At 47.1% G+C, this 24,991-nt stretch overlaps 1 protein-coding gene across 10 annotated transcripts in view; it reads left to right on the top strand.

Annotated features, from left to right (window-relative positions):
- Nucleotides 1-19,242, top strand: part of TAF1B (TATA-box binding protein associated factor, RNA polymerase I subunit B) — a 58,915-nt gene extending 39,673 nt beyond the window's left edge. For 3 of the 10 annotated variants that reach the window (XM_021087858.2, XM_085019989.1, XM_021087861.2), the window contains 6 exons: nt 1,567-1,744; nt 2,566-2,612; nt 5,621-5,711; nt 11,700-11,770; nt 12,307-12,529; nt 18,465-19,242. In XM_021087858.2, coding sequence (XP_020943517.1) covers nt 1,567-1,744; nt 2,566-2,612; nt 5,621-5,711; nt 11,700-11,770; nt 12,307-12,529; nt 18,465-18,669 — 815 coding nt within the window. In that variant the 3' untranslated portion in view covers nt 18,670-19,242. Of the gene's footprint in view, nt 1-1,566; nt 1,745-2,565; nt 3,872-4,159; nt 4,283-4,434; nt 6,159-7,524; nt 9,579-11,699; nt 11,975-12,306; nt 12,530-18,464 lie in introns of those variants that run through there. The other 7 variants (XM_021087860.2, XM_085019990.1, XM_085019987.1 and 4 more) reach the window with 6 other exon arrangements.
- The last annotated feature ends 5,749 nt before the right edge of the window (nt 19,243-24,991 follow it).

The following is a 24,991-nucleotide window of genomic DNA, read 5'->3' as shown; positions in this document are numbered from 1 at the left end:
GGGAGCAGCCCTAGAAAAGGCAAAAAGACAAAAAAAAAAAAAAAGAAGAAGAAGAAGAGGCCTGGGTATTTGGCCCTTTTACAAGGATGGGTTTTAGTGCTCCCAGTAAGCTAAAAGTGCTTTTAAGCAGGCGGGGGCCGTAGGTGCCCCTCCTCAGTGCCCGTATGTGGGACCCACGCCCTCACTGAGGATGAGTAACCACCGCCTCTTTGATGACTTTGAATGCACCCCAAACGCATTTCTTAGCATTGTCCCTCGTACTGGGACTGACGGGCCTGCCAGAGAGAATTTCTGGCAGCTTTCACAATCATATGCATAACTTGCGAGGGACTTTATAGCGTTTCCAAAGTGCCTCCCTCATAGCACCTCATTTGCGGAGATGGAGGGAGGGCAGCTGGGTATCGCTGTGTGCAGGTGAGACAGAGCTGAGCTTCGTGACGCCCGCCTGGTAGACCCGTCCTCCCCCCAGAGCTGGTGATCTGTCCACCTAATGCTCCGTTCAGAAGCCTGGACGCCTTAGTTTTTCTCTACTGTCCTTGCTTCCTTCTGGTAACTTCTTCCTTTATTATTACTCCGTACTTTAGGCATAAGAGAGGCAGTCCAGATAGTAATTTTAAATAAATAAGGGAGCTATGTTAAGAAATGCCATTCTTTAGAGTAGTAATAATTCTGTACATAACATATACTGCATACATAATAATATATATGCTATGTGCAATGTATACCATGTGTAAGGTTATTTTTTAGAGTACGTATACTACGCTGCGGGAATCGACTCAGTAGCACGTGATGGCTGAGTGTGGGTAGAAAATTCAGTAGTTTATTATGTTCTTATAAATAACAGCTCCTCTACTTGAATTTAATTACAATAGAATGCGGTACATCCTAGGTACTTAAACTAGTGAGCACAGGAATTTGCTGAGTAAGTGAGAGTTTTCAGAGTATATCCATTCCCATTATCTTCTTTAATCTGTTTCCCTTCACCGTAACCCATTTTACAAATGAAGAAACTGAGGTGCAGTGATTCTAACCCAGAGTCGCAAAGCTAATGATTGGAAGCCTAAATGCAGAGGCTGTAGGATTCCTGGCTCCCAGCCCCACCTTGTTCAGCCTCGAATGACAGACCCAGTCTGTGCTGAGCATGTGATTGCCCTGGGAAAGCCGTGCGTCTAGTGAGATGCACTCGGGGGCTTCCAGCGCGCCAGCCAGGCTTCCTGCCAGCGAGCGAGTCCCACAAGGGAGTCCGTTTCAGGTCAATGCAAATTGCTCTAGAGACACAGGCAAGAAATACGTCTGGAACAATGAAAACCGAGTGTGGCTGTGCGCTGGGTGCCCAGCAGTGTCCCCAGGTAGTAGATGTTCGGGGAAGTCGGAATAGGAGAAGAAAGGCTTCGCCTAGCCATTCGTCTTCCTCTTCAGGTACCATTTTTCAGTTTATTCCCCAAACGTGTCTTGGAGTTCTAGCGTCATGGTTTAAGGTAAAGCTGCTTTTGTGGGTACACACGTTAGGATGGTCTTGTCGGCCAAAGAAGTTAATTCCTGTTTTATTGTTTTGTTCTTCGACAGTCGAAATGCATGATGTAACCTGCCAAGTGGTCAAAGTGACTGGAATAGGAGAAGTGGATTTTCTAACATTTGATCCTATAGCTAAAAAGGGAAAAGCTGTTAAGTATGATGTGCAGGCCGTAGCTGTCGTCATAGCAGCGCTGAAGCTGCTCTTTTTACTGGATGACAGCTTAGAATGGTAAGTGTACATCAACTTTACGAGCAAAAATTGTATTCTCTGCCTGGTTATTCGGAGTAAAGGAATCCCAGTGTTCCATCTCAATAGAAAAAGAGACCCTCGGTTGTCACAGAACATTGACTAGTAGCAGCAGTGGCTTCTTACATGATATTTTGACTCCGCTGATCATCAGAGATTTCATTCTGCCTTACTACGGTGTTGGGGTCATGTTTTCTTCCTATTTTTAGGTAGAGACACATATTTTTCATTGTTCTTCTGCTTTCTGAGATTGTGTTTTGTTTTGTTTTGTCTTTTTAGTGCTGCACCCGCAGCATGTGGAAGTTCCCAGGCTAGGGATCAAATTGGAGCTGAACTGCAGTTGCCCGTCTACACCACAGCCACGCAGGATCCAAGCCTCAACTGCGACCTACACCGCAGCTCACGGCAACACTGTAACCCTAACCACTAAGCAAGGCCAGGGACTGAACCTGTGTCCTCATCGATACTAGTCGAGTTTGTTACTGCTGAGCCATGACGGGAACTCCCTGATTTCTGAGTCTTAAATCATCACACACAAACCCTTTGTGTACCTTTAGGCTCCTGGCCCTACGTGTCTTCAAAGATTATTTTGGAAAGTAAGGAATCTTAAAATGTCACCGCTCCCAGACGCCAACAAAGAGTGGCAGTATTTATGGTGTTTTTCCCGTTTCGGTGATTGCTTCTCCATTAAAAATTGGCTTTGGTTTCAAGTCCTGTGGTATACTTTTCTTTCAGAAGACGTCAAAATGTGACTGTCTTCAAAGAAGTGATTTGTAAATCAATTTGTTTATCTGTTTCTCCAGGTCTTTGTCTAACATTGCAGAGAAACATAATGAAGGCAACAAAGAAGGTACCTAATTTTGTTATCAGTCATATTCATAGTGATTGTAAATGATGGATTAAAAGACAGAATAAACTCAAGGAAGAAACTTGGAAAAATACACACACACACATATACCCATGTATATAAACTGTGCCTTGTACCAGAAATTGTTTACATGTAATTATCTAATTATATCTCAAGGCCACTGAAAAAAAACCTCAGGGACTTCTTCCTACTCTTTGTAAGGCCTGGCTGCTGCTCACTAGCCACACTAAACCATCAGCTTACTGGCAGTTGTGCAACTATACCATCTATTGTAACGCCTGCAGCCTTTGCTCACACTGGTCTTTTACCTGAAACAGTCTTTCCTTCTTACCTGCTGACGCTCTGTCCCTGGCGAACCCGTCTGCCTTCTTTCAGATGCGACGTAAAGACCCTCTTCTCCCTTCTCTTCCCGTCCACCCCTCACCTCCCCCTCCCAGGTCGGAGCTAACCCTTCCTGCCCCAGCCACTCCTGTCCAAAGGCCCATTAGTGGGTGAACATGTCCCGTTGAAACTGGAGGACGAAGGGTGTCTGTCAGTATTCGTAGCGTGCTTGGGACCCCTGGCGTCTGGTGGGTACTGTAGGCATAGCAGGCAGGTAGCGGGTCGAGCTCGAGCTTCCAGGAGAGGGACCTTATCTTTTCTACTTTTTTTTTAATGTATCTTTAGTATCTAACATAGTGACTGGCCTCAGATCAACTCATTAAAGTTTGGTAAATATGTGAATTCTTCAGTTCAATTCTAGTGTGTTAATGTCCTCCCTAGAATTTATGATCATTGTTTTATTTTTAATTTCAGTTTTATTGCGGTATGATTGACAAAAAATTATAAGGTATTTAATGTGTACGTTGCGGCGATTTGTCATGTGTACACACCGGGAAGGATCCGCCCGGTCCCGTCCGGTGGCATCTCCGCCACCTCCCGTATTTACCTCGTTGTGTGTGTGAGGATGTTTAGGTGCCCTCTTAGCGGATGTCAGGCCCGCATCCCAGCCTTATCAGCAGCAGTCGGCGTGGTTCAGTCAGAGCCTCGGCTTCCTCGGCTTCCTCCCCTTCCAGCCGAAGGTCGGTCCCCTTTACCACTGCTCCCTGTTCTCCCCCCGGCTCAGCCCCTGGCAACCACTTTCCTTCTCTCTATTTCTATGAGGTTTTAAAGGTTCCGCATATATATTCCTTGGTTTTATTTATTTATGTGTCATTCATTCTTCCATTCATTTGTTTATTTATTTATGTAGTCTTTTTAGGGCCACATTGAAGCATGTGGAGGTTCCCAGGCTAGGGGTCAAAGCGGAGAAGTAGCTGCCGGCCTACACCACAGCCACAGCAATGCCAGATCCAAGCCACATCTGCAACCTACACCACAGCTCACAGCAACGCAAGATCCTTAACCCACTGAGCAGGGCCAGGATCGAACCTGCATCCTCATGGATACTAGTCAGCTTCATAATCCACTGGGCCACAACGGGATCGCCTGTTCATTGACTTTAGGAGCTTGGATTTAACAGTGGCAGTCAGTTGGTGTGTTCTTTCCAGGATATGGACAAAATACTTCTTCTGCACATCGCTTCGTGTTGACCTCTACATAGAGTCAAAGGTTGGACAAGATGTCTTGCAGGAGTTCCCATTGTGGCACAGAAACGAATCCGACTAGGAACGGTGAGGTTGTGGGTTCGATCCCTGGCCTCGCTCAGTGGGTTAAGGATCTGGCATTGCCGTGAGCTGTGGCGTAGGTCACAGATGAGGCTTGGCTCCTGCGTTGCTGTGGCTGTGGTGTGGACCAGCAACTGTAACTCCAATTCGACCTCTAGCCTGGGAACCTCCATATGCCTCGAGTGCGGCCCTAAAAGCAAAAAAAAAAAAAAGATGTCTTGTCATGCTAAAGGGTCATCACGGACCGTGTGGACGTCTAAAGTGTGCCTTGACGTATGCTCTTCCCTTCCATCCTCATAATGAACTGACGCTGTCAGCAGGGCAGGGACTGTTGTCCCCTGTCCCCTGCTTAAGCGCAGTATCGATGAGGAACTTGAGGCTTAAGAAGCTGTGACTCACTTAAGGTCAAAGAACTTTGGGTTCCATTAATCATTGTAGTTTTCCTCCTTCCTTATAAGCTCTTGTGGTGGTTGGCCCTTCTCTGCAGCTGTATGGCCTATAAGGCCGTGTTGGGTTAAGCGGGGGTGCTCTTGGCCCGTCAAAAGCTCTGTAATTAGACATGGAAGGGACACTGGCTCCGTCAGAGAATGAGAACAGTTCAGACTTTCGCTCAGCTGTCCCCCCGCAAGCCTTCCCTTCTTCAGACTCCTTCGCTCTCTCAGCCTCCTTTCTGCTGTTACCTTTACTTTCATTGTTTCCCCTCCCTATTCTTCCCATCTCCCCATAGGAATTGAATAAAAGAGTGAGGAGTAAAGGTTTATGCTTAACTGTGTTCAATTCTGTTGCCTCTCCATCCTCGGCGGCTTGCACACCCACTCACACCGCTTGTCCATTTCAGTCTGCTCTCTCACTTATCTTAGAGTCTTTGAATGTGGGTTAGGATTAGAAAGGACAGAAACAGAAGTCCCGATGCAGCCACGGCAGTGCTTTCACACGCTTTCCCATCGTCCCTTCCTTACTTCACGTGTTCTTAGACGTCTTGGGACCCCACCCTGTGCCAGGTACTGTGCTGGGTGTTGCTGAGTCAGGAGCAGGCGGCCTGATGGTGTAATATTCTGCATGAACAAAGTATGTCTTCCGGTCCCAGGGAGGCTATAGTCAAATCTAGGAGAGGCAGATATACAAGGAGACCGTCTCGGTATCATCCAGTTAGGGCCACGGTACAGGTGCGACCTCGGAGAAGGAGCGAGGATTGCGCAGGAGTCTCGTGAGAAAATGAAGACAGTCTCCAAGGGCTGGTCTGTAGGCGTTTCGTCGTATCGGTGAAGGAAGACTCGGATGAACCGTGTATATTGTTATAAAGTGCCGTATTTGGTTAATAATCATGGGTTTCCTTTCTTTCAGATAAGCCGTGGTTTGATTTCAGAAAATGGTACCAAGTTATGAAGAAAGCTATTGATGAGAAAAAGCAAAAATGGGAGGAAGCCAGGGCGAAGTATGTTACCTCTTCTAGTTTTAGACGCTTTTACTTTATTTTGAAGTCTGTTACTTTGCATCTGAAAGCTGAAGTTTCATTAGTTTGGGTTAACCAGCTTTGGGACATTTTTCTCTAAAAATGCTAGGCCCTATTTCCGAATTCACTTTTTTCTTTTTTACATTGCTATTAACTATGAACTGAACCAACAATATCCTTTTTTATTAGTCTTCCTTCTGATCCAGGACCAATCCAGAGCACCAGCGTCCACTTAGTAATTAACTTTTTGTACTTTGCATGAGTCTCCCCTGCATTGCTAATAATCCTCCCTCTTCCCCTTCATCAAAGTTGGTCATTTCCCGTCTAGCCTCCCCAATATTATAAAGATTATAAATGTAAACCCGTGACATATATAATGGAATATTCCCCCCAAATAAAAATCCCTATAGGGTTCTTAGGAGTTCCCTTGTGCCTCAGTGGGTTAAGGATCTGGCATTGCCACTGCTGTGGCTCTGGTTATAGCTGTGGCATGGGTTCAGTCCCTGGCCCAGGAGTTTCTGCATGCCATGGGCATGGCCAAAAAATAGACATGAAGATCCCTATAAAAATCAACACAAAGGAAAGCAGAGAAAGAGGAGTATGTTTAATTCCGTCAGTCTCACCATTTGACTCTGAATTCTCATTCTGATGTGGATCCGCTGTGGCAGAGTAGAAAGAGCATGCGTCAGATTCAGCAGTGCTGAGTTTGAATCCTGCTGGTGTTAACAGCTCGCTGTACGACCATGGGCAAATTACTCAACCTCTAAGCCAAAGTGCACTCAAATTTAGTTAGCTCGGAAATTTTTTAAAATTGAAACATAGCTAATTTCTTAGAGGCGTGTCAGTTTCTGGTATATAACAGAGTGACTCGGTTATACATACATTCTTTGACAGACTCCTTTCCGTTGTAGTTCGTTATAAGATGTTGCATGTAGTTTCCTGTGCTGTACAGTAGGACTTGCTGTTTCTCTCCTTTACATAGAGTAGTTTGTATCTACTCATCCCAAATTTCCCCATTTATTCCTCACCCCCTTTTCCCCTTTGGGAAAGTCTGTTCTATTTTAAAACAAGGCCAATTTTAACAGTTTTTAGTATTGCACGTACAAGTGCTATCATATGGTATTTGCCGTCCTCTGATTTATTTCACTTAGTATGATCATCCCTCATCCATCCATGTTGGTGCAAATGGCGTGATTTCCTTCTTTTTGTGGCTGGGTGGTGTTCCGTGCATCTGCTGATGGACATTTAGGTTGCTTCCATGTCTCGGCTGTTGTGAATAGTGCTGCTGTGACCATCGGGTGATACATCTTTTTGAATTAATTATAGATGTCATCTCTTCCACATACGTGCTGAGGAATGGGATTGCTGGGTCATGTGCTGACTCTTTTTTTAGTTTTTTAAGGAAGCTCCGTACTGTTCTTCACAGTAGCTGTGCCAGTTTGCATTCCCGCCAACAGTGTAGGAGGTTTCCCTTTTCTCCACACCCTCTCCAGCATTTATTATTTGTAGATTTTTTTAAGTGATGGCCATTCTCATCAGTGCGAGGTGATCCCTCAGTATAGTTTGGATTTGCATTTCTCTAGTAATGAGCAATACGAGTACCTTTTCTTTCTTTTTTTTCTTTTTCTTTTTTTTTCTTTTTTTTAGCTTTTTTTAGGGCCGTGTTCACGGCATATAGAGGTTCCCAGGCTAGGGGGTCTAATCGGAGCTACAGCTGTTGGCCTACACCACAGCCACAGCAACGTGGGATCTGAGCCGTGTCTGCGACCTACACCACAGCTCATGGCAGTGCCAGATCCTTAACCCACTGAGCGAGGCCAGGGATCGAACCCACTACCTCGTGGTTCCTAGTTGGATTCGTTAACCACTGCGCCACGACAGGAACTCCCTATGAGTACCTTTTCATGTGCCTGTGGGTCCTCTGTATATCTTCTTTGGAAAAATGTCTGTTGAGGTCTTGGGTTATTTGTTTTTTGGTTATTGAGCTGTATGAGCTGTTTGTTTATTTTGGAAATTAATCCCTTGTCTGTCAATCACATGCAAATATTTTCTCCCATTCTGTAGGTTGTCTTTGCATTTTGTTTATAGTTTCCTTTGCTGTGCAAAAGCTTATAAGTTTGATTAGGTCCTAGCTGTTTGTTTCTGCTGTTATTTCTACTGCTTGGGAGACTGACCTAAGAAAACATTGCTCCGACTTATGTTAGAGTATTTTGCTTGTGTTCTTTTCTAGGGGTTTTATGGTGTGATGTCTTAGAGCTAAGTCTTTAAGTTTAGTTCATAAATTTTCGGAAACACTGTGTCTTATATGATATAAGATAACGTCGTTGGAGTTCCCGTTGTGGCTCAGCGGAAATGAACCTGACTAGTTTCCAGAAGGTGATCCCTGGCTCCACTCCATGGGTTAAGGATCTAACGTTGCCACGAGCTGGGGTATAGGTTGCAAACCTGGCTTGGATCTGATGTTGCTGTGGCTGTGGTGTAGGCTGGCAGCTGTAGCTCCAGTTCAACCTGGGAACGTCCATATGCTGCATTGCAGCCCTTAAAAAAAGGAAAGACAAGGAAAAAATATGTTGTTATAGATCTCTGATTTGAATGGCTTTTGTCTTTTCTTAGAACTTTGAGTCTTATGAGACTTTGAAGAAAAAGTTAATATCTCTGTATTTTAAGTAAATCTATGATAGCAACTCATCTGATCAAATAATTTCATATCCGTAGGGATGACAGTGCTTGCTTTACACTCTTAACTAAGAACGAAGTTTCGATTTCCTCAAGTAGAGTTAGATATTTTCCTCTAAATTTTAGAGAACTTTTAAATAGAGAAAGAGACCTACGGGAATGAATAAAGCACCGTGGGAGAGAGAATCCTTGCCACGGGGGGCAGAGGGGATTCACATTTTCATACTGTTGAGGTTGGATACACAAAAGTGAACGAGAAGAGGTGGGGGGTGAACTGAACCTGGCGGCCTCAGACACCAGGAAACTGGGTCCTCTCTGTTCCTTGCTGGAGAAGGACTGTCATTACTCATTGGATCTCCGTGGGTATGAGAGCAGCAGCACACGTGCATTCGTTTGCTGAGGTTACCTTGGAGAATCAGCTGTTGGACCTTCCTTGTCTGCCGCCAGCTGGCGTCGGCCTGACCACACTGAAGACTCGGGGTTCGGGGCTGGGCCACTCGGGCGTCTCATGAACTCAAACCGGGCTCCAGCGTACCCTTCGGGCGTAGCTCTTAGAGCCCAAACGCATATTGCAGTGTTACAATCAGTGACACCTCGAAGACCTACTGACTTTTAGCTCCTTTGCGGAAGAATTGAGTGACCGAAGAAAGTACGTCCACTTGCGAAATGTCATTTTCCAGGCAGACAGCAGACCTCGGGGAAGAGCTTGTCCTGAGGACCCGTTCCGAAGATCCTTCTTCGCAGAGTGTGTGCTTGGGGCTGAGGGAGGTAACTCATGTACGTCACTGCTGCCTGGCCCTTGGGCAGAGCCCCAGTGCCGGCGGATGTCCTGTTTTACCCTGCCCCACCTCCAGCAGTGACACATTTCTAGTTTTTCTCTCTCTGTCTGGACAGCGTCATCTTCCGTATTGTCAGATGAAAGTTATTAGAGCATTGTCTCTAGCTAGGCGTGGGTCCCTGCGCGTGTGATTATAAAAAACACAAGTAAGCAATCGTTGAAAACCTAAAAACAGCTTCAGAGACTGCTCGGAGGCCGTGCAGCCGCCCCGGAGATGTCGAGAAGAACATGGAGGAAAGTTTAAAAGCGTGAGCAAAAGCTCTTTGCCGCCTTTTAGGTTAGACAGCAATTTCTTAGATATGATACCAAAAGCATGATCCATAAAAGAAAAAAAAGATAAATTGGACTTCATCAGAAGAAAGAGTTTCTGCTCTTCAGAGGACCCTGTGAAGAGAAGCTTCAGGCTGGGAGAAAATATGTGCAAGTCACGTATCTGATAAAAGATTTGCACCTAGAATATATAAAGAATTCTCACACAATAGGCAAACAGACAACTCAGGTTTTTAAATGGACAGAAGATTCCAACAGATACTTCACCAGATTGCCTGTGTAGATGGCACGCAAAGCGATGCTCAGCATCATTAGTTGGCAGGGAATGTAAATCAAAAGCACCAAACATTGAAACAGAAAACTGACCATACCAAACGTAAGAATGCAAAATGTGACAATTATTTTGGAACGTTTGGCAGTGTATACACTCATTTAATTCCTAGGTATTTACCCAAGTGAAATAGAAGCTTAAGTTCATGCAGTAATCTATGTATGAATGTATGTAGCTGCACCTGCTTCATTCGTGGTGGCCAGAAACTGGCAACGGCCCAGATGCCCTTCAGCTGGAGATAGATAAACTGTAGCGTATCTGACAATAAAAAGGAACAATCTTCTGATACAGCCAGCAATGTGAATGGATTGTAAATACATTGTACGAAATGCAAGACTCAAAAGGTTACATTTGGTATGATTTCATTTATATGACATCCTGGAAAAGGCTAAACTATAGGGAGAGAAAAACACATCAGTTGCCATTCCCATTGTCGCTCAGCAGTAACGAACCTGACTAGCATCCATGAGGATGCAGGTTTGATCCCTGGCCTCGCTCAGTGGGTTAAGGATCCAGCCTTGCCATGAGCCGAGGTATAGGCCGAAGCTCAGATCTGGTGTTGCTGTGGCTGTGGTGTTGGCCAATAGCTGCAGTTCCCAATCGATCCTTAGCCCGAGAACTTCCATATGCTGTGGGTGTGGCCCTAAAAAGAAAAAAAACAAGAAGAAAAACACATCCGTGCTTGTCTGAGATCAAGTTTAGCTGGGGGGTTGGGGAGGAGTTGCCTGCCAAGAACATGCAGGGGCCTTGGTGTGTGGAGCTGGTCTGTAGATGAGCCGTGGTGGTGACACACACTGTGCGTGTTTAACAAAACTGGTAGAGCCGCACACTGACGCGGGTCCGTTTTCCTACATGAACACTGTGCCTTAACTTCTCACGGTGGGGCAAGAAATATTTGGGAAGGCTGGACGAGGCAGGCGTCCCGGTGGAAATAGACTTGGTGACATCCTGGAGGAAATATGAGGACTTGATAGTGGGCCTCTGTCTTGTGTAGCTTTTGCAGTTGGGGGAAGAAGTAAAGTAAATTTTTAAGGAAGGTTCTAGAGAGAGCGTTTCTCAGACCACCCACCTTCCCCATCTTCCGGGCAGGTGACCCCAAGGAGGCGATACGGCCTCCTTGACTGTGGCATGGTTGCCACCCGTACAGGGGTTTACTATAAATCCATAAGAGAATCTGTCTGTATTAGGTATTCGTGAGGAATTTGTAACAGTGGGTTTATCTAGGGAGTGGGGTTAGAATCTTTAGGGAACGTCTGTATTTTTAGAGATTTTTTTTTTGCCTTGGGTATATTGTCACTTTTATTATTTGGTAAAATACGTAACGGAAAGGTATTTGAACGAATCACAAACGGCAAGCCCTCTGAACAGTTGGCGTGTTGTGTGGTTCGTTCAAGTCCAGCTCACTCAGGGTTTTCGGGAAGGCCCCGCCTGTTAGGTGATTGCCCCTCGGCCGCCGAGAGGTGCCCGCTCCGGGGTGCTGACAGGTCGGCAGCATCTGCAGGCCGCCGCGCGGCCAGGGCCGGGGGCAGCGGTTATGTCTCAGGCGGCTTCACTTTGAGAGGACAGCAAGGGGATTTCACGGGGAGGGACACCGCTGCTGCGGTTTTATGTAACGAATGGCTTCTTGGGGATCGTGTGGCCTCTGGGAGGCTTTGGGGCGGAGCAGGGCCTTCTGTCGGCTGCGACTGCTGCCTCCTGCGGTGCTCCTTGCTTACCTCTGGGTCGTACCCTCTGTAGAGACCTGTGTCCTGCAGGAGGTCCTTCTACCCGAGTCTCAGGAGTTTCAGGGGTCGTCGTAAGCGTGTTGGGGTCATCTCTTCTCCGCCCTGCTCCAAGTGGTTTTCTGCGTTCACAGGTATCTATGGAAAAGTGAAAGGCCACTCTACCACTCAGCCATCGACAAACCAGTGGTCTATAAAAGAAGAGGTGAGTCGGACTTCCTCCCGTCGCCGCCGAGCAGCAGCACAGTGGCGGAAAAGCTGGGTGTCTTGACCTGAAGGGAGACACAGACGTGCTTCCCCACTGCGTTAACAAGGCGCCAAAGCGCACTCCCAAGGAACGCCACCTCCGAAAGAAATTTCAGTGTCTAGTTCAGGAGCAGTGTCTCACTCCAAACGGAAGTTAAGTTCCCACAAAATCTGAAATGCTGTGTGTCTGTGACTTTCAGACCCTTCATTTGGAGAACTGCTTTTGGTTGTCGTTCTCATTCTTTTTAAGACTTGTGTTAAAATATAGATGGCATAAAATTTACTGTTTGAAACCTTTCCAAGTTGACTTTCGGGGCGCCCCTCGTCCAGTTCCCGTTTCCTCTCAGTGTTACCCTCTTGCCTTTCATTTGCTGTACATTTGTCAAAACTAAGACGCCAGCTCTGGTACCTTACTGTCAGGTAATCTGCAGTCTTTATTTGTGATTTGACATTAGTTTTTATTTCATTCCTTTTCTTTTTTTCCCTTCCTTCCAGAAATGGTGGTGAGTCTACAAAAACAATTTAGCACACTGATTGATTCCACGCCCAGTGTTGAAAAAAGAAGCCCTTCAAGTTTTCAGTTCAACTGGACAGCAGAGGACAGTGATAGAACCTGTTTCCATGAACACAGCCTCCAGGGGGTCCTGAAGCAGAAAGGCCAGTCACTGACAACCAAGAATTCCCTGTACTGGCTGAGTACCCAGAAATTCTGTAGAAGGTGTGTGTGATGCTCTTAGAAATCCCGGAGTAGGAGCGCCCATCGTGGCGCAGTGGTTAACGAATCCGACTAGGAACCATGAGGTTGCGGGTTCAGTCCCTGCCCTTGCTCAATGGGTTAACGATCTGGCGTTGCCGTGAGCTGGAGTGTGAGCTGGAGTGTAGGTCGCAGACGCGGCTCAGATCCCGAGTGGCTGTAGCTGTGGTGTAGGCCGGGGGCTACAGCTCCGATTGGACCCCTAGCCTGGTAACCTCCGTATGCCGCGGGAACGGCCCAAGAAATAGCAAAAAGACCAAAAAAAAAAAAAGCACGGGATGGGGGCACCCATCTAGCTCAGTGGAAACAAATCTGACTAGCATCCATGAGGCTATGATGGGTTCAAGCCTTGGCCTCGATCAGTGGGTTAAGGATCCTGCATTACCACGAGCTGTGGTGTAGGTCACAGACGCGGCTGGGATCCAGCATTGCTGTGGCTGTGGTGTAGGCCAGCAGCTGTAGCTCCGATTCGACCCCTAGCCTGGGAACCTCCATATGCCACGGGTGTGCCCTAAAAAAAAAAAAAAAAGAAAAGAAAAAGAAAGAAATGACAGGATTTAAAAAAAAAGACGAAATCTTTCGTTTGGCGTGAAGTAGTATTCTTTGCTAATTAAAAAAAATAGGCTGGATATCTTCTAAAGGAGTCAGGCTGTAATGAGAGCCAGGTAGGTTGTTTGATGGGATTAGAAGATGGTGAGCTTATAATCAAAACCATCAGAATTACACACTGAGCCTCGTTTATGAGTGTTAGGGATGGAGGTGTTAACTGCCTTTGATTGTTGTGGTACTCATTTCACAGTATAGACACTATCAAATCATCCTGTTGTGGCGTTCCCTTGCAGCTCAGCAGCTTAAAATCTGGCGTTGTCACTGCAGTGGCTCAGGTCACTGCTGTGGCGTGGGTTCAATCCCTGGCCCAGAAACTTTCCCATGCTGCAGGTGCAGCCAAAATGATTTAAAAAAAAAAATCATCCTGTTATAGCCTTAAACTTACATAGCTTGTGTGTCAATGATACGTCAGCAAAGCAGGATGAAGTTTTAGATCATAAAGACATTTCTCATTGAGACCTTAGGTCTTTACACCGACCTCCTTACACATCGACGCAGGCATCGTCCCCAGGGCAGGTCCCCACAGTCGTGCAGGGGATGCGCTGGCGAATGCAGCTGCCCGCATCCCAGCCCTGCTGGTGGTGCGCAAGCTGTGCTCCAGCTCCCCAGCTCTGCTGCCCTGATTGGGAAGCGAGGGGCGATGCTGACCTGGCTCCTCTTCTCAAAACCCCTGGCGGCTCCCGTCTCATTTCAGAGTGAAGTCGGGAGACCCCCTCTGTTCTCTGACCTCCCCTGCCCCCCTCTTCTCTTGCTCACCACCCCTGTTCACACCAGCCTCCTGGCTCTTCCTGAACTTGCCTGACACACTCCATGGCGGGTCTGGGCACATGTCATACCTTCAGCCTGGAACGCTCTTCTGCTCTGTCTCTACATGGGCTCACTTGCAGGTTTTTGCTCAGATTTCACTTCTTCAGAGAGGCCTTTCTTAACCATCATGTCTGAAATATCACCAGCCGTCACCCTCACCCACGCCCACACACCCACACACACACCTCATCACTCTCTGTCCCCCTTGCTTGTTCTTTCTTTTTCCTTATAGCTCGCGTCACGAGGGAATGTGTTGTGTGATTATGTATTTATTCCGTGTATTCATCTGCCTTCCCACAGAACAGGGCTTGGCACATAGTAGGTGCTCACTACGGTTGGTTGGTTGGTTTTTGTCTTTTTAGGGCTGTCCCCGATGCACATGGAGGTTCCCAGGCAAGGGGTCAAATCAGAGCTGCAGCTGCCGGCCTACAGCACAGCCACAGCCACACAGGATCCAAGCTGCGTCTATGACCTGCACCACAGCTCCCGGCAACACTGGTTCCTTAACTCACCGAGCAAGGCCAGGGATCAAACCTGCGTCCTTATGGGTCCTAGTTGGGTTCGTTCACCACTGAGCCCAACAGAAACTCCTAAGTGTTTGTCGAGTGAATGAATGGAAGACAGAAGCTTCCTCGTATGGTTTTAGGAGAGTTAAACGAGTTGGGTGTGTCTGTCACACAGTAAATGCGCAGTAAATGATCACCGTGATTTAACAAAATGATGTTTATTAGAATTTAACTTCCGGAGTTGAATATCAATCGAAGATGAGTACAGTGTAGAAAACACAATAGAAGACAATGAAATGAAGTCATCCGCATTACAGTTTACTGCTTAAAAAAAGTTTAGCGGAGTCTGGAGTGGTTAAGGAGTGTCCCTGTCTTAACAGCAGCAGCGAAAGGCCAGAATCCCAACCCCCGGGTCAGCTCTGCATCTGAGGGCGATACAGTCCTTCGAGGGGTCAGTGCAGTGGCTTCTTCAAGATTTACGGTTTCATCAAGTGGAAGGGAAAAGCTATGATGCTGGCTGGCGGGCTCCGTCCCCATCCCCACCGCGCCCCATAGGACCGGGAAGTTGGGACCTGAGGCGCTGTTGCTCTTCTGCCTGCAGAGCTGGTTCTGGAGGAGTTGGGGTGGGGGCGACACCTTCATGCTTTTTACATGATCCAAAGTTTAGATGTTCTTCATGGGTTTAATACTGTAATAGAAGACGGTTAGTTATAAAGAGACATTGATGGAGTCAGAGGTGAAATTGTCGAGATGTTTTTCCCTGCGTGCATTTGACGGCGGAGCACGGCACCAGCGATGCCGTAACTTTGAGCACCCAAGCTGTCCGGTTACCTTTGCCTATTTATTTTTAATCTACTTATTTTTTATTTGGGCCACACCCGCAGCATGTGGAAGTTCCTGGGCCAGGGATCGAATCTGAGCTGCAGCTGGGCCAGATTCTTAACCCACTGCACCTACGGCACAGCTGCAGCAGGGCCAGATCCTTAACCCACTGCACCAGGCTGGGGATCAAACCTGCGCCTCAGCAGCAGCCTGAGTGGCTGCAGAGCTGTTGTCGGCTCCTTAACCCATTGTGCTACAGCGGGGACCGCCACCTTGTCTATTTAGACTACAGCCTAGAACCACAGGGTGAGCAAAAAAGGGTTTAGCCAATCTTAGTAAAAAGGTCACCAAGTCCATGACTAAAACTATACGCTTTTCTCAGGATACCCCTTAGCCCCTAACTCGGAGCCCGCACACACTGCCCAGAGGGGTGTGTGTGTGTGTGTGTATGTGTGTGTGTCTGTGTGTCTGAGCTGTCTGATTTCCAGTTTCCTCTTCAAGAGGAACTGAGTAGGAGAGAGACTGAGAGCTACTCTGCTGATAAGCGTCCTGACAGCAAATGTGGTGCTACTCCTTTGACAGACAGTGTAGGGACTGGCAGAGAAGCAGACCAAAGAATTCAGATGGCCCTTCAGAGACACGGGATCACTGCCCAGAACCAAGCAAGCCTGACCGAGTCCCAGTTCGAGGGTGGAGCATGGTCCCAAATTGTGTGCACTCGTGGGGTTTGTTCTTCTTACCACTATAAAAGTGGATAACTTGTCACCATGTAATATAAGCGCTTTAAAAGAACATGTTGAATGTGCTCTAAGATAACCAAATAATGTATAACTCAGTTTTTAAAGATTTCCACCCCAAATGGTTAAAACGAAAGGTTTTGGTGCTTAAGAGAGCAGATCTTCAGCTATGTGGAGAACCTTGTCACGCTGAAGGGCTCATTTTGAGGGTTCGGAAGAGACAGACACTGTACTGCAGAGTAACTGTGAGAACCCCGAAGCCTCGAGAACTGAGGGGGAGGCTGCATGAGCCTCCAGACCCGCCGGGCGGTTGATCCTTCTTGTCTGAGGTGGAGCTAACTTTCCTAATCAATGTAAATTATCGTATATTTGATTTTATCGCTTACAACTTTAGGATAATTTTCTGAGTTTATGATAAGGAATGTATACCCTAAAAGATACTATTATTGATTCAGCTTAGAAATGAAAAGTCCTTACGTTAGCAAATGCTTTGTATACCTTTTCTTATCTTTCTCTTGTAAAAGTAGAGCTTTCCCTAGAGTCCCTACGTAAGGGAAACGTCATTTTCCCCTCCTTGGATAATACTGTCTGAAAGAATCTCTCTTAATATAGCTAAAATTTAAAATTAGATAAGAAGGGAGTTCCTGTTGTGGCTCGGTGGTTAACAAACCCGACTAGCAACCATGAGGATGTGGGTTCGAGCCCTGGCCTCACTCAGTGGGTTAAGGATCCAGTGTTGCCGTGAGCTATGGTGTAGGTCACAGACGTGGCTCGGATCCCAGTGGCTGTGGCTGTGGTGTAGGCCGGCAGCTGCAGTTCCGATTGGACCCCTAGCCTGGGAACCTTCATATGCCATGGGTGCGGCCCTAAAAAGACAAAAGACAAAAGAGAAAATAAAATAAAGTGAAATTAGAGAAGAAGAAAAGCCAAGAGGCTCTTCTTTTTTTGTGAGAATCCCTATATATTTTGTTTCCATTAAAACAATCAGCACAGAAACAATTGAGGCTTTTACATCGCCTAGCAGTAAACATAGTAGGCCATAGCTTTTTTGGCATATTATTAAAGTAGCCTTAAGATTTTAAGTGGAAATTTTAAAAAATCACCTTTAAAGGCGTGTAGGGAAAGTGAATATTTTTGAGCCCTTGCCGTGTGCCAACCACTGGGGAAGTGCTTACTATATATTCTCATTCAGTCCTCTGCCATCCTGTGAGGAGATGTCGTTGTTTTTTCCTGTTTCACAGATGAAAGAACCAGGAATGGTTCGTTATCCTTGGTCACCACAGAGGTCGGTGGTCCAAACAGAAACATTCTCTCAGGAATTTAGGGCCGTGTGCGGTGTACAGTCCCAGTACCTGGATACGGTGAACCGGGTTTAAAACCCCTGTGTTGCGGGACGTCCCAAGTACCGTCCAAAGTAGCGAGCACAGCGCAGTGACCCCCGTAGCCATCGCCACCCCACTCCAGCAGCTGCCAGCGTGTCCAGCCCAGCTTCGCCCGCGTCCCGCTCGCTCCTTCCCCTGTACTCGCAGGCGGTGAGGGTGCGGGTCCCGCACGGCAGCCTCTCCTTCATCAGACGTAAAAGACTCGCGGTAGTTCCTTAACGTCAAGCGTCCGTCAAGTGTCTAGATTGTCCTGATTGTCGCGTCATTTTTTAAATAACTCAGAATCCGAGGAAAGTCCATACCTGGCAGGTGGTCGAGATCTCCCTTGAGCGTCTGGGTTCATAAATTCCCCCGTTATCTCTTTTCTTCCCCCTTGTAATTTACGTATTGAGTAATGCAGGTCATGTGTCCTGAGCAATTTCCCCTTGTCTAGATGTGGCTGATTACAGCCCATAATATCCCTTACATGTTCTGCTGCCCCGGTGTAGACAGCTTGGTCGAGTTAGTGAGCAGTTTCAGTTAGTGTTTGGGAGATTGGATGGTAGTTACAGATTTCATCAGATTCAGGGTCTCCTACTTCCAAACTAGCAAAATCACTTTGTAAACACTTCTTTCTGTAACGCATACAAAATTGCAACGTACATTATTTATTCAGTCTGGTGTCTTATTTTGGATGGGGGTTGGGGATTATTTTGTTTGTTTGTCTGTTTCAAAATATGTCCAGAATCTCTCCCCCTTCGTGCTTTTGTTTGCCTTGACCCACCTAGACTGGAGGAGGAGGTGTGACACCCGGCTCTGTGCCACCTGTGTCCCCTGCGTGGTGGCCAGGGACAGGGACAGTGCTAAGATTTTCTCCTTGCTAAAGTTGAGATTTCCTTCCTGATGGTTCCAGGTTTCCTTCCAATTCAGAGTGTGTTTGTATTTGAAGCCTCACCATATACATATTTGTTAAGTTATTTGGGGTGTTCACGGGATAGAGCCATACGTTTCTAAATGACCCTTTAAATGTAACCTCTTCCTTTTTCTTCCCTTCTAGCTATTGCAAACATGTGACAACCTATGAAGAATCGAATTTTTCTCAGAGTTATCAGTTTATACTAAATCTCTTCTCCTTCTTGCTAAGAATAAAGACCTCCCTTCTCCATGAAGAAGTAAGCTTGATTGAAAAGAGACTTTTTAAAACAAAATACACTAAAACAACAAAGAAATCTTCAAGATCCAGAAAAGCGAGAAAAAGTTGAGAAAAAACAAATGGAAAAATTGGGGCGGGAGGAGGGGTGCACCCATGATATGTGGAATTTCCTGGGCCGGGGATGGAACCTGTGCCACAGTCATGGCAATGCCAGATCCTCAACCCGCTCTGCCACAGAGGAACTTCCAGAAATATTTTAATAGTGATAATAATGTCAAATTGTAATATGCATTCCAGAGAATGGTGAAAAATAGCATTTAATTGCACACATGTACATACATAGACACACACATATATACATACATATGTATTAAACTGCGTGTAAAATGTTTACTGGAAAAGAGGTGAACTTTGAATTTATTTTTTAAATTGTGAATGTTCTCATTGTTAAAATAGCAGTGGCGTGGAAATGGCATTCAGAAATTTGTTTTCGTTGTATTTGAAAGCTAAATTTGCTTTTTAAACTGGATTATTTCCTTACTCTTTATACCCCAGAGTAAATCCCAGATGGATCCAAGATCTAAACATTATAATTTTGTATATGTATTAGAAGTACGTGTGTTGGAAACGCGGCATTCTGATTTGGTTTGTTTATTCATGCAATAAACCCCTATCGAGCAGCGTGTATGTTGCAGGCACATGCTAGACCCAGACTCCAGCGCTGAACAAGGCTCTAAAGATCGAATGTTCTCACTGCGCTGGTCTGTCTCCTGTGGGTGAATAGTTTGAGCTGTGAATGCCTTCACTCCTAAAGAAGTAACGTTTCTTGGTTAGGCTTAAAGGTCATTCATAAGGTTGAAATGGATGCAAAACCTTATTTTTCACTTCTCTTTCCTCCCTTATTAATAATCCTTCTTTGTGGGTAACCCAAAACCTTTCCTAGCTTTGAGCAGTCTGTCTCAGTATTTTTAAGTGTATGGAATTTGTTAGCAAGTGGGGACTGCCTGAAGCTCATTGGGTCTGGGTTGAAAAGGTCGTCTTTGTGGGGAGGTTTTCAGCTACAGGTCCAGGGTCTTTATTATCTATCAGGTTATTGAGGTTATCTATTTCTTCTTGGGAAAGCTTTGCTGTTCAAAAGAATGAAAATTTAAGCCACTAGCTGGGCAAAATATGTGCAAAATATATCTGATAAAGGACTTCATCTATACAAATAATTCTTACAGTTCAATAAGAAGCAAACAATCCAATTAAAAATGGGCAGATTGAAGCAGATGCTTCACCAAAGAAAATATACAGAGAACAGATAAGCGCTTTGAAGGTGCTCGCTCAATATCGTTAGTTATTAGGAAAATGAAGTTAAAACCAGAAGGAGAGACCAATACACACACAAATGACTCAAATGTTACAAGACTGTCCACAGTATTGACAAGGATTGGAAGCAGCTGTGCTCCCAACTGCCGGTGGGAATGGAAAATGGTACGAGCACAGTAGAAGAGTTTGGTAGTTTCTCAAAAGTGAAAAATATGTCTATGATCCGGCCATTCTGTTTCTAGGCATCTACTCAGAAAGATAACAGCATTTTTCCCCACGAAGGCTTATACGCAGATACGCTTGGCATCTTGAGCAGCCGAAGGGCCATCACCAGGTGAAGGGTATGGTGCAGCCACCTGATGGAAGCCCGCGCAGCTCTGCAGAGAACCCAATTGTTGCAGCGCCTCTGCTCAGGGGTGGGGCTGGGGGGCTATATAAGAAACATCTTTCTATAACTTAAAAAGCTGCTTTCCAAGGATCTGATCTGGAAAATTATTTGAATATTTACTTGAATTTTCTGGAATCAGCACCCTGGTTAGAAGCGCTATGGCACCTCAGTTGAATAAAGAGTGGAATTTGCTAGCAGACCTTCCAGCTGGTTCTGATACACACAGAAGTGAGAACCACTGGCCCCGGGCCATCCACAAGGCCCCTGGCACTCGGCTCCACCAGCCGCCTTCCTCCTGAGCCATGGGAGCGTGGAGATACCTCTGGACCCTTCCACCTGCGGGGGCTGCTTTGGAGACTGGGCAGCTACTCCTGTGCTGCCCTCACCCACCCATGTTGGCACAGGGCACCCTCCAGCCCTCAATACTTGCCTCAACTGTTTCTAAACTGCAGAGGACAGCTAGGAAGTCAGGCAGAAGCAGGCTGAGTGCCACAGTGGCTGTACAAGTAGCCCCCGATAGGAGCTAGCAGAGGGCAAGGTCTACACCGCCTGAAGGGTTAGGGGGAGCCGGGGGCCCGGCAGGCTGCCCCTGCCGAGAGTGGGAATCAAATTTTCTCCAGTTGATTACCCTTTCAGGGAAGAAATACATTATTTTGCCTCTAGAGTGACAAGTGGCTTGCTGGTTTGGATGGAATCTCTCTTACGAACAAATTTTGGGTTTTTTAATTAAATTACTTACCACTGCAGTGAAACGTAATTTCATGATTGAGGTGACTCTACCCTAAGGGGAAATAGAGCCAAGGAGGATTTCACATGGTCTCAGGTCCACTAACTGTTGTAATCGGGTGAGTCAGGTCTTCTAGGGGCTGGAAATAGAATCCAGTAGCCGCTACTTCGGAGGCGGGGTGTGGGGGGGGAGTCCTCAAATTATTTTGTCTCTCAATGATCAGTCTAAGCTCATGGCCATGCAAATATAGAATACACGTGCTGAAACTGACTAAATTTCACAGTCGTTTTCCTTATTCTTTGGGCCACACCCATGGCATGCAGAAAAGTTCCTGGGCCAGGAATCGAACTGGTACTACAGCGGGGACAACACCGGATCCTTATCCACTAGGCCACCGGGGAAACTCCCTAAATTTCCTGTGTTGAATTGTCTTAGATTATCAAAACATTGTGGAAAGCCCAGTGGTGAGACAGTGCTCAAGCGCCTCTCTGCTTACAGAACACTCTAAATGCTTTCTCATTTAATGTGTGTAGATGAATGCAGCCATCCACAACTCTAGCCTTTAAAGGTTCGCTCGCAGTCGATAAAAGCAAAAACTTTAAACATGTTAACATTTGTCTTTAGAAATTTAAATCAGGGAGAGCCCAATGAGCATCTCCTCCCACAAGAATACAGAACATGGGCCCAAAGAGTGCATTAGTCAGACAGCTCATACACTTTGAGCATAGTTGTGTTGGCTTGGGCGGGGGGTTGTTTTTTTAATCCTTCAAAAAATGCAGGTTTCTTTAGGCATTTAGTCGGAGATGCTGTGTCAGACTGAAAAGGAGCGGGGATGCTTTTCACCTGCCAGCTTTGGCTCCTCTTGCCTCGGATCCGTCAACATTCTTACGGGAACGTACTGACAGTTCGCAGGGCGAGGAGCCACGGGCGCCTGATCGCAGCGAAGGGTAGCATTTCTCTCAGACGGAAAGCAGCAGGCCTGTCACTGCCGCTCGCAAGTGGCACTGCTGTAGCCCAAAGGAAGGAGGCCGGGCAGTGACCTGTGGAGCGTCTGTAGTTCTTTGTCATCTTTGTGTTCTGCTCCCCCGCCCCCCATTGGCACAAAGCCACTTAAAAAATTTTTTTAAAGCAGTACGAATTCAACCCTCTATTGGCTCAGAAAGCTGGACTGCTTAGAAGAGAAGGAGCATTATTTCTGCGTCTCAAGGACAATCTTGACTAGAATTTGCAAAGTGCGGCAGCTGTAAAAGTTCTGAGTTGTTATATACTGCAGAGTTAACTTTAATTTAAAAGTGTGTATTTTTATCTTGAGTAGGTAGCCGGTGACATTTTAAAATGTAAAATGCCTCTGCCTTCTTGGAAGCTGAGTAAATTCACAGTGTTAAGTCTCACACAGTGTTTTCCAGAAGCCCCTTAGTGTAGGTTCCCTTGTTTTGTGCCCTCGTGAAGTTTTTAAGCATCAAATGATTTGGGTGCCAGACTTAACCTGACAAATACTCTCTGACTTGAGAAGAACTCACACAAGAGTCCTTTTATTGACCATAAATTAAGAGCCTGCTGTTTCAGCTCCCTTGGCCTTTTGCCCTCTGCATCGGTGATTTCCTTCTGGAACAATTAGTACGTGTTTTATGGATATTTGAGTTGAGCAGGGTGACTCACAGATACTCCCAGAGGAATTTTTAAGTTAGAATACCACTTAAATGTAATTATCTTTTGTCCTCATTGTTGTCCATGTTAAGCCAGATGAAATGATTAAGTTAAACTTTACCTAAAATGAAAAAAGGTGGTCTCTGAATTTGAAAAATCCCAAAATGAAAGCAGGGGAAATTTTTTCTTTTTACCATGTTAGAGGAGAAAATATTATAAAACATGTTTCTTATTTTCACCTTTGTCTCCTTGGAAATCCACACTAGACTAAAATCAAAATCTCCCTGGCACCCTAAGCAGTCCCCCAGCTGGGCCCTCGGGTGGGGGCGTCCTCTCCCACGCCCCACTCGTCCATCCACAGTTTGCACGTGTCAACCCCTCTCCACGCCCATCCACCCCCGGTGTCTTAGAGCGCGCAGGACGGGGACCTGCGTCCATCCAGATGGGGCTTGTGCAGAGCACAGCCGGGGCCCCTGCCGCCCCACCGCAGCACTGCCCGGGGACCAGAGAGGGTGGTTGGCTTCACAGTCAGCATTTTATCACCCTGCACCCCAGCGCCCATCCCCAGGCACAGAGGGCAGGAACGACCCACCACCCAGCCTCCCGCCTCCCTGACCTCCACCCGTTGCATCCGCCCTCTGTCTGAAGAGGCGTCAGGGGCGCTCCGTTCTTTCGATTTCTCTACACCCCCAGCATAACCTATTGGGGGCATTTAGTTTAGCTGCTGCTGTTGCCCTACCTAGGCAGGAAGACTTTGAGACGGGGCGGGGCGGGGGGGGGCTGTTTCTCATGGCTCCGTATGGAACCCTAGATTCACGTTCAATAAATGCCTTTGGAGTTCTCTGTGGCACAGCAGGTTAAGGATCCAGCATTGTCGCTGCAGTGGCGTGGGTCGCTGCTGTGGCACAGGTCCAATCCCTGGTCCAGACTGTGCACATGCCCCGGGTGCAGCCAAAATAAATAAATAAAGTGCCTTTGATGAAACTAGTGATGATAAAGGGAAAATTACAAAAAGCTAAGTTCTTAGTTACTTGTGGTGCAATGATCGCTACTTAATGAACTCAGTTGTTTGCCTTTCAAACGTCGGTTCTGAATCAAATTGAAGGGGGACACGGGCATAACTTTTACCCACAGTGCACCTGTGGCCTCATCCAATATCTATCTAGTGCCCAGCATGTGCCAGGCACTGTTCTAAGCACTTGACACAAATCGCCTCATTCGGTTCTTGTAGTAGCTAAGGACGTGGAGACGTTCCCGTCCTGGGGAGCCTCGCGCGCCGGAATCTGTGGGCTTTGCCAACTTACAGTGCTGTTTCCCGAGGACCTCACCCCGATGATGTCAGCTTGGAATCTAAGGAACCCAAACCCTACAGGAAGGGGAAAGCATCAGCCTGGGTGACTGGCGTCCATCCCCACCAACGCCCTCGCCGAGCCTCCCCCCACACCTGTCTGGCCTCCGTGTCCCCCCATCTCTCAACCACAGCACCATTCCACTCCTCGCCCAGCTCTAAGCCCTCCCTGTCACCCCAGCATCTCATCCATCGCTCAGCCCGGGCGGTTCCCCCACCAAGTACCTCTCAGGCCAGTCCCCAGTCCTCTGTCCACCCAGCTACCGCCCAGCTCAGGCCCCCATCACCTCTCGCCTGGTAGGTTGCAAAACCTCTCACCTCTGCAAACATGCCTCATTCCTCTGCCAGTGCCTTTCCAAAAATAGATGTGATAACACTCTGAGGCTCAAAAGCCCTCAGTGGCTCCCCGCTGCCTACAACCTGATGGCTTGGCCTGGGCTCCATTAGACGGTGGCTCCCACATAAGCTTCCCTGGTCACACCCTGGCCCTGCCCCTCCTTCTTGGGCAATCGGCTCCCCTTCCCTGGGCTCTACTCTGTCAGGAGTGGCCTCCCTCCGCTCAGGAGAACCTTTCTTCCTCCTCGATGAAGCCTGCTCAAACCCCATCTCCTCCACTTTCCCCACCTCGGCTCCCCAGACAGAACCCATCCTTCCCAAAGTGCAGGGCGCACACATCATTAGGGCATTTACAGCACCGGCGCCAAGTGCCTGGGGCTCCAGAAGGAGCCATGTGGCTGCCAGACTGTGAGTCAGGCGTGTGCGTGGACACCGAGGGCTGGGAGGGAGACTCAGGCTCAGACGCTTGAGACCTTGGAGTTCCCATCGTGGCTCAGCAGGTTGAGAACCTGACTAGTATCCACGAGGATGAGAATTCCATCCCCAGCCCCGCTCAGTGGGTTAAGGATCTGGTCTTGCCGCGAGCTGCACTGGAGGTTGAAGATGCGGCTTGCATCTGGTGTTGCTGCAGCTGTGGTGTAGGCCGGTAGCTGCAGCTCTAATTTGTCCCCTAG

Source organism: Sus scrofa, chromosome 3, assembly GCF_054392235.1.
Source record: "Sus scrofa isolate SSC_HxYL_T2T_F1_AM1 chromosome 3, Sscrofa_HxYL_maternal_Yorkshire_Landrace_v2.0, whole genome shotgun sequence".
NCBI classification, from domain to species: Eukaryota; Metazoa; Chordata; class Mammalia; order Artiodactyla; family Suidae; genus Sus; species Sus scrofa.
The sequence above is the reverse complement of the archived record's forward strand: the minus strand, read 5'-3'. Positions and strand labels throughout refer to the sequence as shown.